The 17,982-nt window shown below is 39.3% G+C and overlaps 1 protein-coding gene across 4 annotated transcripts in view; it reads left to right on the forward strand.

Annotated features, from left to right (window-relative positions):
- The window catches only part of LOC133542396 (A-kinase anchor protein 6-like), a 169,516-nt gene that overhangs the window by 13,804 nt on the left and 137,730 nt on the right, over window positions 1-17,982 (forward strand). For 3 of the 4 annotated variants that reach the window (XM_061886461.1, XM_061886464.1, XM_061886463.1), the window contains exons 4-10: window positions 9,620-9,729; window positions 9,793-9,934; window positions 10,001-10,507; window positions 10,613-10,864; window positions 10,942-11,073; window positions 11,150-11,272; window positions 11,334-11,582. In XM_061886461.1, the coding sequence (XP_061742445.1) occupies window positions 9,620-9,729; window positions 9,793-9,934; window positions 10,001-10,507; window positions 10,613-10,864; window positions 10,942-11,073; window positions 11,150-11,272; window positions 11,334-11,582 (1,515 nt within the window). The remainder of the gene's footprint in view (window positions 1-9,619; window positions 9,730-9,792; window positions 9,935-10,000; window positions 10,508-10,612; window positions 10,865-10,941; window positions 11,074-11,149; window positions 11,273-11,333; window positions 11,583-17,982) is intronic. The other variant, XM_061886462.1, reaches the window with a different exon arrangement.

Below are 17,982 nucleotides of genomic sequence, written 5' to 3' on the forward strand. Positions count from 1 at the left end.
TCTCTCAGGGGACAACAAGTCCAAGTTTGTCACGTCAATGTTCTCTAACGTGGTCCCAATGATCCAAACGCCTTTTTACATTTCCTGTAGCAGGGGTGTAGACTACCTACTATCTATCAATCACTATCTATCAATCACTATCTATCAATCACTATCTATCAATCACTATCTATCAGTCACTATCTATCAATCACTATCTATCAATCACTATCTATCAATCACTATCTATCAGTCACTATCTATCAATCACTATCTATCAATCACTATCTATCAATCACTATCTATCAGTCACTATCTATCAATCACTATCTATCAATCACTATCTATCAGTCACTATCTATCAATCACTATCTATCAATCACTATCTATCAATCACTATCTATCAGTCACTATCTATCAATCACTATCTATCAATCACTATCTATCAATCACTATCTATCAGTCACTATCTATCAATCACTATCTATCAATCACTATCTATCAGTCACTATCTATCAATCACTATCTATCAATCACTATCTATCAGTCACTATCTATCAATCACTATCTATCAATCACTATCTATCAATCACTATCTATCAATCACTATCTATCAGTCAGTATGTATGTATCAGTCCGACTGTGGCGCCATCTTGTGGACAAAGTGAGTACATCATCTGATTGAAGAAAGCAGACATGACAACAAAGTCTTTGGACGTCCTGGATCCTGATTGACATCCACTTTCATTCCAGAACCATCTTGGATCACAAGGAACTGATCCACCATGCACACAACATTCACACAACATTAACACAACATTAACACAACATTAACACAACATTAACACAACATGCACACAACATTAACACAAGTATACAACATTTACACGACATTCACACTACATTCACACAACATTAACACAACATTAACACAACATTAACACAACATTCACACAACATTAACACAAGTATACAACATTTACACGACATTCACACTACATTCACACAACATTAACACAAGTATACAACATTTACACAACATTCACACTACATTCACACAACATTAACACAAGTATACAACATTTACACAACATTAACACTACATTCACACAACATTAACACAAGTATACAACATTTACACGACATTCACACTACATTCACACAACATTAACACAAGTATACAACATTTACACAACATTCACACTACATTCACACAACATTAACACAAGTATACAACATTTACACGACATTCACACTACATTCACACAACATTAACACAAGTATACAACATTTACACAACATTCACACTACATTCACACAACATTAACACAAGTATACAACATTTACACGACATTCACACTACATTCACACAACATTAACACAAGTATACAACATTTACACGACATTCACACTACATTCACACAACATTAACACAAGTATACAACATTTACACAACATTAACACTACATTCACACAACATTAACACAAGTATACAACATTTACACGACATTCACACTACATTCACACAACATTAACACAAGTATACAACATTTACACAACATTAACACTACATTCACACAACATTAACACAAGTATACAACATTTACACAACATTCACACAACATTAACACAAGTATACAACATTTACACAACATTAACACTACATTCACACAACATTAACACAAGTATACAACATTTACACGACATTCACACTACATTCACACAACATTAACACAAGTATACAACATTTACACAACATTAACACTACATTCACACAACATTAACACAAGTATACAACATTTACACACCATTCACACAACATTAACACAAGTATACAACATTTACACAACATTAACACTACATTCACACAACATTAACACAAGTATACAACATTTACACAACATTAACACTACATTCACACAACATTAACACAAGTATACAACATTTACACGACATTCACACTACATTCACACAACATTAACACAAGTATACAACATTCACACTACATTCACACAACATTAACACAAGTATACAACATTCACACTACATTCACACAACATTAACACAAGTATACAACATTTACACGACATTCACACTACATTCACACAACATTAACACAAGTATACAACATTTACACGACATTCACACTACATTCACACAACATTAACACAAGTATACAACATTTACACGGCATTCACACTACATTCACACAACATTAACACAAGTATACATTTACACAACATTAACACTACATTCACACAACATCTACACATTATTTACACAAAAATCTCACAACATTAGCCGACATTCACACAGCATGCACACAACATGCATACAGGATTAACACGACACTCACACAACATTCACACAGCAATCACAAAACATTCACACAGCATGCACAAAATAATCACGCAACAATCACAACGTCCACGTAAAATTCATGCATTCAATGCATACAACATTAACACAACGATATACAACATTCACACAACATCTACACATTAATCACACAAAAGTCACACAACACAACATTAACACAACATTCACACAACTTTAACACAACATGCATACAACATTAACATGCACACGTTAGCTTGTTAACATGTTAACTTATTAGCATGTTAGCATATTGGCTTGTTAGCATGTTAGCTTGATAACATGTTAACTTATTAGCATGTTAGCATATTGGCTTGTTAGCATGTTAGCCTGTTAAGATGTCAGCATGTTAACTTGTTAGCATATTGGCTTGTTTGCATGTTAGCTGGTTAACATGTTAGCTTGTTAAAATGTTAGCTTGCCAACATGTTAACTTGTTAGCATGCTAGCATGTTCGCTTGTTAGCATGTTAACATCTCAGCTTGTTAACATGTTAACTTATTAGCATGTTAGCATATTGGCTTGTTAGCATGTTAGCTGGTTAGCATGTTAGCTTGTTAAAATGTTAGCTTGCCAACATGTTAACTTGTTAGCATGCTAGCATGTTTGCTTGTTAGCATGTTAACATCTCAGCTTGTTAACATGTTAACTTATTCACATGTTAGCATATTGGCTTGTTAGCATGTTAGCTTGTTAAAATGTTAGCTTGTCAACGTGTTAACTTGTTAGCATGCTAGCATGTTTGCTTGTTAGCATGTTAACATCTCAGCTTGTTAACATGTTAACTTATTAGCATGTTAGCATATTGGCTTGTTAGCATGTTAGCTGGTTAGCATGTTAGCTTTTTATAATGTTAGCTTGTTAACGTGTTAACTTGTTAGCATGCTAGCATGTTCGCTTGTTAGAATGTTAGCTTGTTAGCATGGTAGTTAACTTGTTAGCTTGTTAGCTTATTAACATGCTAGCATGGTAACTTGTTAGCATGCTAGCACATTGGCTTGTTAGTATGTTAGCTTGTTAGCATGCTAGCTTGTTAACGTGTTGGCATGTGAGCGTGTTAGCTTGTTAGCATGTTAGCTTGTTAACATGTCAGCTTGTTAACATGTTAACTTATTCGCATGTTAGCATATTGGCTTGTTTGCCTGTTAGCTGGTTAGCATGTTAGCTTGTTAAAATGTTAGCTTGTTAGCTTGTTAACATGTCAGCTTGTTAACATGTTAACTTATTAGCATGTTAGCATATTGGCTTGTTTGCATGTTAGCTGGTTAGCATGTTAGCTTGATAAAATGTTAGCTTGTCAATGTGTTAACTTGTTAGCATGCTAGCATGTTCGCTTGTTAGCATGGTAGTTAACTTGTTAGCATGTTAGCTTGTTAGCTTATTAGCATGTTAGCATATTGGCTTATTATTATGTTAGCTTGTTAGCATGCTAGCTTGTTAACGTGTTGGCATGTGAGCGTGTTAGCTTGTTAGCATGTTAGCGTGTTAGCATGTTGGCATATTAACTTGTTATTTGGTAGCATGGTAGCGTGTTTGCTTGTTAGTGTGTTAGCTTGTAGGCAAGGCATGCTTTGAGTAGTGCGGGGTGTTGCTGAAGCATGAAAGGTCACACGGTGATGTCATCCCTGTGGAATGCTGGTGATGTCATCGCTGTGGAATGCTGGGAAGTAGAGAGCAAGGAGACGAGGGAGACTCAACTTTTTTACAACCTTCATTCCTCACAGCTGTCACCAACACTGTGTGTGTGTGTGTGTGTGTGTGTGTGTGTGTGTGTGTGTGTGTGTGTGTGTGTGTGTGTGTGTGTGTGTGTGTGGTTTGTGTGTGTGTGTGTGTGTGTGTGTGGGTGGGTTTGTGTGTGTGTGTGTGTGTGTCGGGGTGGGTGAGGTTCAGCTAAAAATAACCTTTGCAACTGTTGTCCCCCCAACCTCCCACACACCCCATGAAAGGCCACACACACACACACACACACACACACACACACACACACACACACACACACAAAGTAGCGCGCGTGGGGATGCAGGAGCGTTGACTTGGTCTTCTTTCTTTGCGTTTCCAAAATAATATCGAGGTAAGTGACTTTGACCCTTTGTGCGTCGCTGTTGTCGAGCGGTTACACAACTTTTCACGCGATCATGTGACCCTCCACATGTCTTGGAGGACACGGTTGCCGTGGTAACGTTGTCCTTCGGACTAACAACGCGTTGAGGTGCACTTGTTGTGTTGCTTCTCTTGGTAAACAACAACAGTGGGCTGCTCCGTCACCATGGCAACCAGCAAACACAACAACACAACTTTGGACAACCTGGATCCCAGATCCACTTTCATTTCAGAACCATCACGGATCACACAACACACACACACAATTAACACATTAACACAACATGCACACAACAGTCATACAAAATACACACAACATGCACTCAAAATGAACACAACATTCACACATCATTAACACAACATTACCACAACATTAACACAATATTCACACAACATGCACGCATTAAACATTCACTCAACATTTACACAGCATGTACTCAACATTCACGGAATTACTCACACAACATTCACACAATATTCACACAACATTCACACAATTACTCACACAACATTAACTCATTATTCACACAACATGCACAAAACATTCACCCAACATTCACACAGCATGTACACAACATTCACACAATTGCTCACACAACATTAACACAACATTCACACAACACAACATTCGCACAATATTCACACAACAATCACACTTCTACATAACTTTCACACAATTACTCACACAACATTCAATCAACATCCACCCATCTACACAACATTAACACAACATTCATCTACACAACATTCAATCTATTACTCACACACCAACACAACACTCACACAACATTCACACAACATCCACACAACATCCACTCAACATTCACACATCTACACAACATTCACACATCTAGACAACATTCACACAGTATTCACTCAACATTCACACATCCTCACAACATCCACACAACATTCCTACAGCATCTACACAACATTCGCACAATTACTCACACAACATTAACACAACATTCACACATCAACATAACATTCGCACAATATTCACACAACAATCACACTTCTACATAACTTTCACACAATTACTCACACAACATTCGAACAACATCCACCCATCTACACAACATTAACACAACATTCATCTACACAACATTCACACAATTACTCACACACCAACACAACACTCACACAACATTCACACAACATCCATACAACATTCACTCAACATTCACACATCTAGACAACATTCACACAGTATTCACTCAACATTCACACATCCTCACAACATCCACACAACATTCCTACAGCATCTACACAACATTCGCACAATTACTCACACAACATTAACACAACATTCACACATCAACATAACATTCGCACAATATTCACACAACAATCACACTTCTACATAACTTTCACACAATTACTCACACAACATTCGAACAACATCCACCCATCTACACAACATTAACACAACATTCATCTACACAACATTCACACAATTACTCACACACCAACACAACACTCACACAACATTCACACAACATCCATACAACATTCACTCAACATTCACACATCTAGACAACATTCACACAGTATTCACTCAACATTCACACATCCTCACAACATCCACACAACATTCCTACAGCATCTACACAACATTCGCACAATTACTCACACAACATTAACACAACATTCACACATCAACACAACATTCGCACAATATTCACACGACAATCACACTTCTACGTAACTTTCACACAATTACTCACACAACATTCAAACAACATCCACCCATCTACACAACATTAACACAACATTCATCTACACAACATTCACACAATTACTCACACACCAACACAACACTCACGCAACATTCACACAACATCCATACAACATTCACTCAACATTCACACATCTAGACAACATTCACACATCTAGACAACATTCACACAGTATTCACTCAACATTCACACATCCTCACAACATCCACACAACATTCCTACAGCATCTACACAAAATTCGCACAATTACTCACACAACATTGACACAAAATTCACACATCTACACCACATTCACACATCTACACAAAATCCACACAATTACTCACACAACATTAATGCAACAATGGCAACATCCACACAACATCCACACAACATTCACACAACATTCACTCAACATCCTCACAACATTCACACATACACACGACATTCACACATCTAGACAACATTCACACATCTACACGACATTCACACATCTAGACAACATTCACACATCTACACGACATTCACACATCTAGACAACATTCACACATCTAGACAACATTCACACATCTGCACAACATCCACACAATTACTCACACAACATTCACGCAATAATAGCAACATCCACACAACATTCACTCAACATCCTCACAACATTCACACATATACACGACATTCACACATTTACACGACATTCACACATCTAGACAACATTCACACATCTACACGACATTCACACATCTAGACAACATTCACACAGTATTCACTCAACATTCACACAGCATCCTCACAACATTCACACAATTACTCACACAACATTAACACAACTTTCACACAACATTCACACATCTACACAACATTCACACATCTACACAACATTCACACATCTACTCACACATTAACACGGCATTCACACAACATGTAAATGAGTGTCTGTTTAAATGTGTGTGTGTGTGTAGGTGTGTGTGTAAATTAGTGTGTGTGTTGAATGAGTGTGTGTTTAAGTGTGTTGAATGAGTGTGTGTTTAAGTGTGTTGAATGAGTGTGTGTGTGTGTGTGTTAAATGAGTTTGTGCGTGTTTAAATGAGTGAGCATATGTGTGTTTGTGTGTGTACACGTGTGTGTTTAAGTGTGTTACATGAGTGTGTGTATGTGTGTTTAAGTTTGTTAAATGTGTGTGTGTTTGTGTTAAATGAGTGTGTGTTTGTGTTAAATGAGTGTGTGTGTGTGTGTGTGTGTGTGTAAGCAAGCGTGTGTGAATGTGTGTTTAAATGAGTGTGTGAGTGTGTGTGTTTAAGTGTGTTAAATGAGTGTGTGTGTACATGTGTGTGTGTGTGTGTGTTTGACAGGCAAGGTGAAAGGGGCGGAGTTTGATGGTTATTGGAGACAATAGTTGAATAAGCCACACCTCCTTTGAGCTCTGATGGCTTTCATGTCGGTGGTGATGGGGGCCGGGCGGGATTGGACCTGACGTCCACGTCCGCCGTTAGATCCCGGGCCTTTCGTGTGTGTGTGTGTGTGTGTGTGTGTGTGTGTGTGTGTGTGTGTGTGTGTGTGTGTGTGTGTGTGTGTGTGTGTGTGTGTAAAAATGTCAATCAGGACACGCCCCCTCCCCCCGGGCGCTCTTTGAAGTCCCACAAGAAGGTTAGTGAGGCGGTCCTCTGGTCTTGTGAGTTCCAGACCAGGAACCTAAATGGTGGGACTGGACTTTCAAAATAAAACATCTTTTGGTGGGACTGGACTTTCAAAATAAAACATATTTTGCGGCGGGAAAGGGTCGGAAGTTCACCCTGGCTGTCAGTTCTGGTCCTGACGGAGACAGCTGGCCCTGGTTTTACTGAGCGCTAACTTTATTTTGAAGGAGCCTCACACCAGCGGGTCATGTGGTCTGCGAGCCACATTCCAGTCTAAGTGCCGGTCCGGTCTGGAATGAGAGGAGTGTTGATTGGCTGACCTCAGACCGGCTTCATGTCTGGGCTCAGAACCAAGAGACCCACTTTTGCTGAAGGTCGTCTAATTTTACTTCCTGTCCTGTTAGCTTGTTAACATATTGGCTTGTCAGTACATTAGCTTGTTAGCATTTTGGCTTGTTGGCATGTTAGCTTGTTAGCATGTTAGCATATTTGCTTGTTAGCATGTTAACGTTCACAGAAAATTCACACATTAACACAGCTTGTTAGCATGTTAGCTTGTTAGCATATTGGCTTGTTAGCATGTTAGCTTGTTACAATGTTTGTTTGTCAGTATGTTAGCTTGTTAACATTCACAGAAAATTCACACATTAACACAGCTTGTTAGCATGTTAGCATGTTAGCTTGTTAGTATGTTTGCTTGTTAGCATTTTAACTTGTGAGCTTGTTAGTATGTTACCATGTTAGCTTGTTAGCATGTTAGCATGTTGGCATGTTAGCTTGTTATCATGTTAGCTTGTTAGCATGTTAGCATATTGGCTTGTTTGCTTGTTAGCATGTTAGCATATTGGCTTGTTAGCATGTTAGCTTGTTAGCATATTGGCTTGTTAGCATGTTAGCTTGTTACAATGTTTGTTGGTCAGCATGTTAGCTTGTTAACGTTCACAGAAAATTCACACATTAACACAGCTTTTTAGCATGTTACCATGTTAGCTTGTTAGTATGTTTGCTTGTTAGCATGTTAAGTTGTTAGCCTGTTAGCATGTTACCATGTTAGCTTGTTAGCATGTTGGCATATTTGCTTGAAGCATGTTAGCATGTTAGCTCATTTGCGTGTTAGCATGTTAACATGTTAGCATGTTAACTTGTTAGCATGTTACCTTGTTAACATGTTACCACATTGGCTTGTTAGCATGTTTGCATATTGGCTTGTTAGCATGTTAGCTTGTTAGTCTGCGATGAGGTAGCAACTTGTCCAGGGTGTACTCCGCCTTCCGCCCGATTGTTGCTGAGATAGGCGCCAGCGCCCTCCGCGACCCCATAGGGGAATAAGCGGTAGAAATGGATGGATGGATAGCTTGTTAGCATGTTAGCATGTTAGCTTGTTGGCATGTTACCTTGTTAGCATGTTGGCATTAGCTTTATTTTGAAGGAGCCACCAGTGGGTCAGGAGGTCTGCGACCCACATTCCAGTTCCGGCGCCGGTCCGGTCTGGAATGAGAGGAGTGTTGATTGGCTGACCTCAGACCAGCTTCATGTCTGGGCTCAGAACCAAGAGACCCACTTTTGCCAAAGGTCGTCTAATTTTACTTCCTGTCGCCGATCCACGTCTGCTCCTTGCTATTCATGGTCACACTTTAGGACCGGAACCCCCATGTGGGTCTAGAACCACTTAGAAGACACTAGCCTGGTCAAAGCAGCTTTGTTGTGCCTTTATTTTGAAAATGTTTTGTGTCGGTCGTGTCTAAATGTGGAAACGTCACGAGGTCCACTGAGTTCTGCTTTTTGGAGCAAAAAACTGATTGTCTTTTCCAGGACATCTGCGAGGACATCTCGGACCATGTGGAGCAGATCCACGCTCTGCTGGAGACCGAGTTCTCCCTCAAGCTTCTGTCCTACTCCGTCAACATCATAGTCGACATCAGGTCAGAACCGGAACTCTTCAGAACCGGCACGCAGTTTTCCAACGCCTCCGTGTGTGTTTTTAGGACGGTCCAGCTGCTGTGGCACCAGCTGAGAGTCTCGGTCCTGGTTCTGAAGGAAAGACTCCTGCAGGGTCTGCAGGACCCTAACGGAAACTTCACCAGGCAGACCGATATCCTGCAGGCGTTCAGCCAAGACCAGCATCAGGTTCTTTAGCTCCGACCTCCTTCGCTTCCTCTCTAGCTTCCTACTCACTGGACTCTTGCTCCGCAGTCTCGTCGTCTGGACACCTTGACCGAGGTAGACGACTGCGGTCAGCTGACCATCCGCTGCAGTCAGGACTACTTGTCTCTGGACTGCGGCATCACTGCCTTTGAGCTGAGCGACTACAGCCCGGGGGAGGAGCCTGAGGTCGGCGACACGTGCCAGGAGCTAGATCAAGTCCAGGATGTGGACCAGAAAGCAGACTTAGAGAAGGTTGAAGAATCCGAACTAGCAAAACACGACCTGCAAAACTGTTTAGCTGAATTAAACGAGGCCGCAAAGCTGTCTCTGTCCTGTCAGAACCACAACACAGAGCCGTCGATCCCAAAGACAGTCGATCTGGTCTCAGACCAGGTTGAGAAGACCAGAGCAGGTGCGAGAACTGTTAGTCCAGTTACTGAGTGTCATAGTCGGAGCACCCCAAATCTTATGGATCCTCTGGATCGCTCCAAGTTCTGGTTGGACCTGGGCTCAGTTGGTCCAGAAGACAGTTCTCAGTCCCCTGAGAACCTGCAGGTTTGTCCATCTTCAAGTTTTTGTCGTGGCAAGCAGTCCATCAGTTTCTGTCTGGTTCTTGTATTCTTGAAGAAGTATGGTCGCTCATTGAGTTCCTTCCTGCAGGTCATGGACGGTCCCAGCATTCAGAGACGTCACATGAGACCACAGATGGACCAGAGGAGTTCTTTCGGAGGAGACATTGCCCCACCTTTACAGGAAGTTGCATCTGAGACAAATGAACACAGCGAGGTCGACTCCGACTCCTCGCCCCCATCCCCCATGAGGGAGCAGGTCCTGTCCTCAGACTTGGAAGCAAGTGGGGAGGACTCTGACCATAGATCTTCTGGCTGGATGGCGAAGCCCAAAGAACATAAAGTCGGTGTTAGTTCTGAAAATATGTTGATTGTTTTCTGGTCTCTTCTGTGGACAAATCCGATATTCTGTCTGCCTAGCAGGGGGTTTCATCAGAAACCAGTTCGGACCGAGAGCACTGGTTCGGCTCAGAGGAGTTCTTGGCACTTCCAGCTCAGCTCCACAAGAGCGACATGCTGGTCGTCAATCTGGAGAGTCTGGCCCACACACTGGTGAGTGGACTTTGGAGGGTGTCCTATCCTTCAGACCACATGGTCTTCTGGACTAAACCCCCTGCCTTTGTTGCAGAGGTCCGCCGACCAGGAAGTTACCCGTGAGGCTTTGCAGGACGTGGACGACTGGGATCTGACGGAGCTCAACACGGACTGGGACTCTCCCGAGAGCGCGGATGATGTTCCTTCTCTGTTACTCGTACGTCACGGCAGATTTGATCGAGCTTTATGTCCGTTTTGACAAATTCCTGCCCAAACAGCGTCCAAACGGTCGCAACCACCCGGGCCGCTATAGCCCCGCCTCCTCCAGCGACATCGCGCCTTCATTGGATGAGTCCAGCATCGAGTCCGGCCCGATGAGCGAGCTGCAGTCCGAGGGGGAGGACGGCCGGAGGTCTGCCGACTGCTGCCTGTCCCCGCCGGACAGACTCAGCGGTGCGTCTCTGGTGCGACGGCTGCTGGAGGACCTTCACCGGGACCAAGACTCGGACGTGTGGAAGAAGATGGAGGTAAGAACACCTTAGTCCCAAACTCCGCAAGATATTTGTGGACTTTTGTGACCCAAACAAACAACACCTAGAATTAAAGCTACAAGCAGCGATGGACGGGACTGACTTTTGCTGGTGTTTCCTGCCTTTACCCATTCAACATATCTTTACCTGCACTTTACCTACCTTTCCTGCATCCTGGGGTCACTCTGGTGCCTCCTTCTTTCACCCAGTCAACATATCTTTACCTGCACATTACCTACCTTCTCTGCATCCTGGGGTCACGCTGGTGCCTCCTTCTTTCACCCAGTCAACATATCTTTACCTGCACTTTACCTACCTTCCCTGCATCCTGGGGTCACGCTGGTGCCTCCTTCTTTTACCCAGTCAACACATCTTTACCTGCACTTTACCTACCTTCTCTGCATTGTGTGGTCACGCTGGTGCCTCCTTCTTTCACCCAGTCAACACATCTTTACCTGCACTTTACCTACCTTCCCTGCATCCCGGGGTCACTCTGGTGCCTCCTTCTTTTACCCATTCAACATATCTTTACCTGCACTTTACCTACCTTCCCTGAATCCTGGGGTCACTCTGGTGCCTCCTTCTTTTACCCAGTCAACACATCTTTACCTGCACATTACCTACCTTCTCTGCATTGTGTGGTCACGCTGGTGCCTCCTTCTTTCACCCAGTCAACACATCTTTACCTGCACTTTACCTACCTTCTCTGCATTGTGTGGTCACGCTGGTGCTTCCTGCTTTTAAGCGGCCATCTTGAGACGGCAGCAGTGCAGCAGCATCAGCGCATCAGTTCTCTGAAGGCGCGTAAAAGCAGAACCGGAGCAGTTATTAAAACTCTTTCATCAACTTTTAATCAGAAGGGTTCAATCTCTCTCCTGTGCGAGTTTGAAGCCGACACAACAAACGCGCTCAGAGGAGATAATGTTTGAAAAAAGGTGACAGGTTTTTACAAAAAATTAGTTTTGAAGGGGTAATTGCCAACTTCCTGTTAATTTTTGCTGAAGGATGTCAGTGTATGAAATGTAGGTCTGAGTGAGACCTACATTGAGGTTTTTGTTTCATGTCTCTACGACATTCCTACCGGAAGTTACAAGCAGTTTTGTCTGTGTTTTCTTCCCAAGAGCAGTTTTGTCAGTGTTTTGTTCCTAGTGCACAATTTTGAGTTTATTTTTTATTTTTTATTAGATGGCAATCTTGCCAGTCCTGATGTGTGTGTTCAGTTTGATGAGTTTGGAAGCATGTTGAGGAGGTCTGATATATAATAATAATAGAAGCTTAGAAATACAATAGAGTCCTCTGTCCCTAATAGTTGGAGTAGCCTGGTCCAGACCCCCGGACAGACTCTAGGTAGGGTGGCCTGAAAGACCAGAGACCTGGTCCAGACCCCCGGACAGACTCTAGGTAGGGTGGCCTGAAAGACCAGAGACCAGGTCACTCCAGGCCGGAGACAAAAGAGGACAAGTCCGAGGCAAATCCGTCTTCCGGTGGACGTGATGGATTAGAACGTCTCTGTCGGGCCACTAATCCATCATCCCACCTGGAAAGGTCACCTTTGATTGGCAGGTGGATTATTGACCAGAGCGCGGACTAATCAGTCATATCTGCCATATTGAATATGACAAAATGTCAATAGCGCTGAGGGTCTGCGCGCGTTCTTGCCGCATCTTTAATTAGACCACCACTCCGATCTTTACCTGGAGACCAGGACTTCTCAGCCCGGGAACCCACCGGAGTCCTGGTCGGACCGCCCCGGACTACAAGGGGTCCTGGGTCTAAACGCTCCGCTCACGGACAACAACAAATCATCGATTCAGGACGATTGGTTCAGTTTTAACTTAGTCCTGCTTTTTCCAGCAGCAAATATTTCGACAATTAATTTTTTTACAGTGAAAATTTACACTAAACTTTTATACCCGGATTTTTTTACAAACATTTTTCACACTGAATTTTCACACACTGTTTTTTTCTTTTTTTTTCTTTACATTTTTCACACTGGATTTTCATACTGATTGTTTTACACTTAATTTTTATACACTGATCTTTGTTTAAATAATTTTTTTTACACTTGTTTTTCATGCACTGATTTTTTGCACACATTTTTTTAACACTGAATTTTAATACACTTTTTTTTTTACACTATTTTTTTTGCATTGGTCATTCATACACAGATTTTTCATAAAAAAATGTCTTTACATTGAATTTTATACAATGATTTAGTTTTTACATAAAATCTTTTTACACAGGATTTGTATACACTGATTTTTTTTTACACTGTTTTTTTTACACTGATTTTCTTAACATGTTTCGTTTACACTGGTTTTTCATACACTTGTTTTTTTTTCGCACACTTTTTTACACAAAATTTTTATACACTGATTTTTTTACACTCATTTTTTCACATTTAATTTTTATATGCTGAAATTTTTTTGCACTGAATTTTTCACACACTGTTTTCTTGTTTTTTTTTCTTCACATTTTTCACACTTGATTTTCATACTGATTGTTTTACACTTAATTTTTATACACTGATCTTTGTTTAAATAATTTTTTTACACTTGTTTTTCATACACTGATTTTTTGCACACATTTTTTTAACACTGAATTTTAATACACTTTTTTTTTACACAATTTTTTTTACATTGGTCATTCATACACAGATTTTTCATAAAAATGTCTTTACATTGAATTTTATACAATGATTTTGTTTTTACATAAAATCTTTTTACATAGGATTTATATACACTGATTTTTTTTACACACATTTTTTACACAGATTTTTTAAACATGTTTTGTTTACACTGGTTTTTCATACACTTGTTTTTTTTTCACACAGTTTTTTACACTAAATTTTTATACACTTTTTTTTTTTACACTGAATTTTAATACCATTTTTATTTACAGTATGTTTTTTTACATTGGTCATTCATACACAGATTTTTCATAAAAAATGTCTTTACATTGAATTTTATACAATGATTTTGTTTTTTACATAAAATTGTTTTACACAGGATTTATATACACTGATTTTTTTTACACTATTTTTATACACTGATTTTTTTACACACATTTTTTACAGTTTTTTTTACACTGATTTGTTTTAACATGTTTCGTTTACACTGGTTTTTCATACACTTGTTTTTTTTCCGCACAGTTTTTTACACTTAATTTTTATACACTGATTTTTTTTAACACTCATTTTTTCACATTGAATTTTTATATGCTGAAATTTTTTTACACTGAATTTTTTACACATTCTTTTACACCGGTTTTTCATACACTGATTTTTTGCAAACATTTTTTTTTTTACACTGAATTTTAATACCATTTTTATTTACACTATTTTTTTTTTTACATTGGTCATTCATACACAGATTTTTCATAAAAAATGTCTTTACATTGAATTTCATACAATGATTTTGTTTTTTACATAAAATTGTTTTACACAGGATTTATATACACAGATTTTTTTTACACAATTTTTATACACTGATTTTTTTACACACAGTTTTTTACACTAAATTTTTATACACTGATTTTTTTTAACACTCATTTTTTCACATTGAATTTTTCTATGTTGAAATTTTTTTACAGTGAATTTTTTACACATTCTTTTACACCGGTTTTTCATACACTGATTTTTTGCAAACATTATTTTTTACACTGAATTTTAATACCCTTTTTTTTCACACAATTTTTTTTTACATTGGTCATTCATACACAGATTTTTCATAAAAAATGTCTTCACATTGAATTTTTTTTCAATCTTTTTTTTTACATAAAATCGTTTTACACAGGATTTATATACACTGATTTTTTTTAACGTGTTTCGTTTACACTGGGTTTTCATACACTTGTTTTTTTCCGCCCAGTTTTTTACACAAAATTTTTATACACTGATTTTTTTCAACACTCATTTATTCACATTGAATTTTTATATGCTGAAATTTTTTTACACTGAATTTTTTACACATTCTTTTACACCGGTTTTTCATACACTGATTTTTTTTCACACTATGTCACATTGAATTTTTTCACACTGAATTTTTTTACACTGAATTTTCGTACGCCGATTTTTTTACAAATTCTTTTACACTGAATTTTTATACGCTTTTTTACACACAATTTTTTTATACTGGATTTGTACACACTGATTTATTTTTACCTTTAATTGTAATGCACTGCATTTTGAAAACACTGATTTTTTTTTTCAAAATTGTCAGCATAATTTGAAAAAAATCCAGTTGCATAAATTCAGCGTAAAAAAAAAAAATTAGCTTGGTAATAAAAATACAAAATAAACTCCATAAAAAAACGACAACACTGATTTTATTATAACACAATTCTGCCAAATAATCTCATTTACTCTCAAACCAAATCAATGCATTATCTATCAACACACACACACACACACACACACACACACACACACACACACACACACACACACTTCCTTTCTGTTCGCGGCTAATTAGCTGATTAGCTGCTTAATTAGCAGCATGTAATGATGAGCTGCCTAATTGAGGAAGTGAGAGAAGAAGACAACGACCTTCTCTCTCGACGCAGCACACACACACACACACACACACACACACACACACACACACACACACACACACACACACACACACACATGCGCACACACACACACACACACACAGACCCAGAAGCATATTTCATCTTTTTAAAAATTTCATCACATTTTCTGGCCTCCTCCCCGCTCGACCCGCAGGTCCCGTCTCGCGGCGCGTCTCTGGCCGCATCTGTGACCCGCGCACGTAAAAAAGCGTCGGCCGCTTCATGAAAGTTGATGAGGCGCCCAATAAACACGCTGGCGGGAAAGCAGAAGAAGCCTCTGGAAGAGTCGGCGGGCTCGGATCCCCGTCATGTGATCTCGGCCGCCGTCTGGCCGCAGCGTGAGGCGTCTAAGGGGGGGGGCGAGCGCAGCCGTCTGATTGGCCCAGCGGGGCGGCGTGGAGGAAAATAAAGAATGAGTGAGCTGGCGAGAGACAATGAGGATTACACAAGTCACACCAAGTCCACAAGTAACAAAACACCTCATCGTTATCCTCGACATGTATCCACGTTGATATAGTCGTGCAACATTGATATCAGCATCTACATCGTCATGTATCATCATCGATATCGTCATCTATCAACATTGATATCGTAATGTGTCAACATCGATATCGTCATGTACCAATATTGACATAATGTATCAATGTTGACATCATGTACCAACATTGATATCGTTATGTATCAGCATTCATATTTTCACGTATCAACATCGATATTGTCTTGTATTAACATCGATATTGTCATGTATCAACATCGATATTGTCATGTATCTACATTGATATCGTCATGTATCAATATCGACATGATGTATCAATGTTGACATCATGTATCAATATTGACATCATGTACCGACATTGATATCGTTATGTATCAGCATTGATATTTTCACGTATCAACATCGATATTGTCTTGTATTAACATCGATGTTGTCATGTATCAACATCGATATCGTCATGTATCAATATTGATATCATTATGTATCAGCATTGATATTTTCACGTATCAACATTGATATCATCATGTGTCAACATTGATATCGTCATGTATTGATATTGACATAATGTATCAATGTTGACATCATATATCAATATTGACATCATGTACCAACATTGATATTATGTATCAGCATTGATATTTTCACGTATCTACATCGATATTGTCTTGTATTAACATCGATGTTGTCATGTATCAACATTGATATCGTTATGTATCAGCATTGATATTTTCACATATCAACATCGATATCGTCATGTATCAACATTGATATCGTCATGTGTCAACATCGATATCGTCATGTATCAATATTGACATAATGTATCAATGTTGACATCATGTATCAATGTTGACATGTACCAACATTGATATCGTTATGTATCAGCATTCATATTTTCACGTATCAACATCGATATTGTCTTGTATCAACATCGATATTGTCATGTATCAACATCGATATCGTCATGTATCAACATTGATATCGTCATGTATCAATATCAACATAATGTATCAATGTTGACATCATGTATCAATATTGACATCATTTACCGACATTGATATCGTTATGTATCAGCATTGATATTTTCACGTATCAACATCGATATTGTCTTGTATTAACATCGATGTTGTCATGTATCAACATCGATATCGTCATGTATCAACATTGATATCATTATGTATCAGCATTGATATTTTTACGTATCAACATTGATATCATCATGTGTCAACATTGATATCGTCATGTATCAATATTGACATAATGTATCAATGTTGACATCATGTATCAATATTGACATCATGTACCAACATTGATATTATGTATCAGCAT

This window comes from Nerophis ophidion, linkage group LG24 (genome assembly GCF_033978795.1).
Source record: "Nerophis ophidion isolate RoL-2023_Sa linkage group LG24, RoL_Noph_v1.0, whole genome shotgun sequence".
Taxonomy (NCBI): Eukaryota; Metazoa; Chordata; class Actinopteri; order Syngnathiformes; family Syngnathidae; genus Nerophis; species Nerophis ophidion.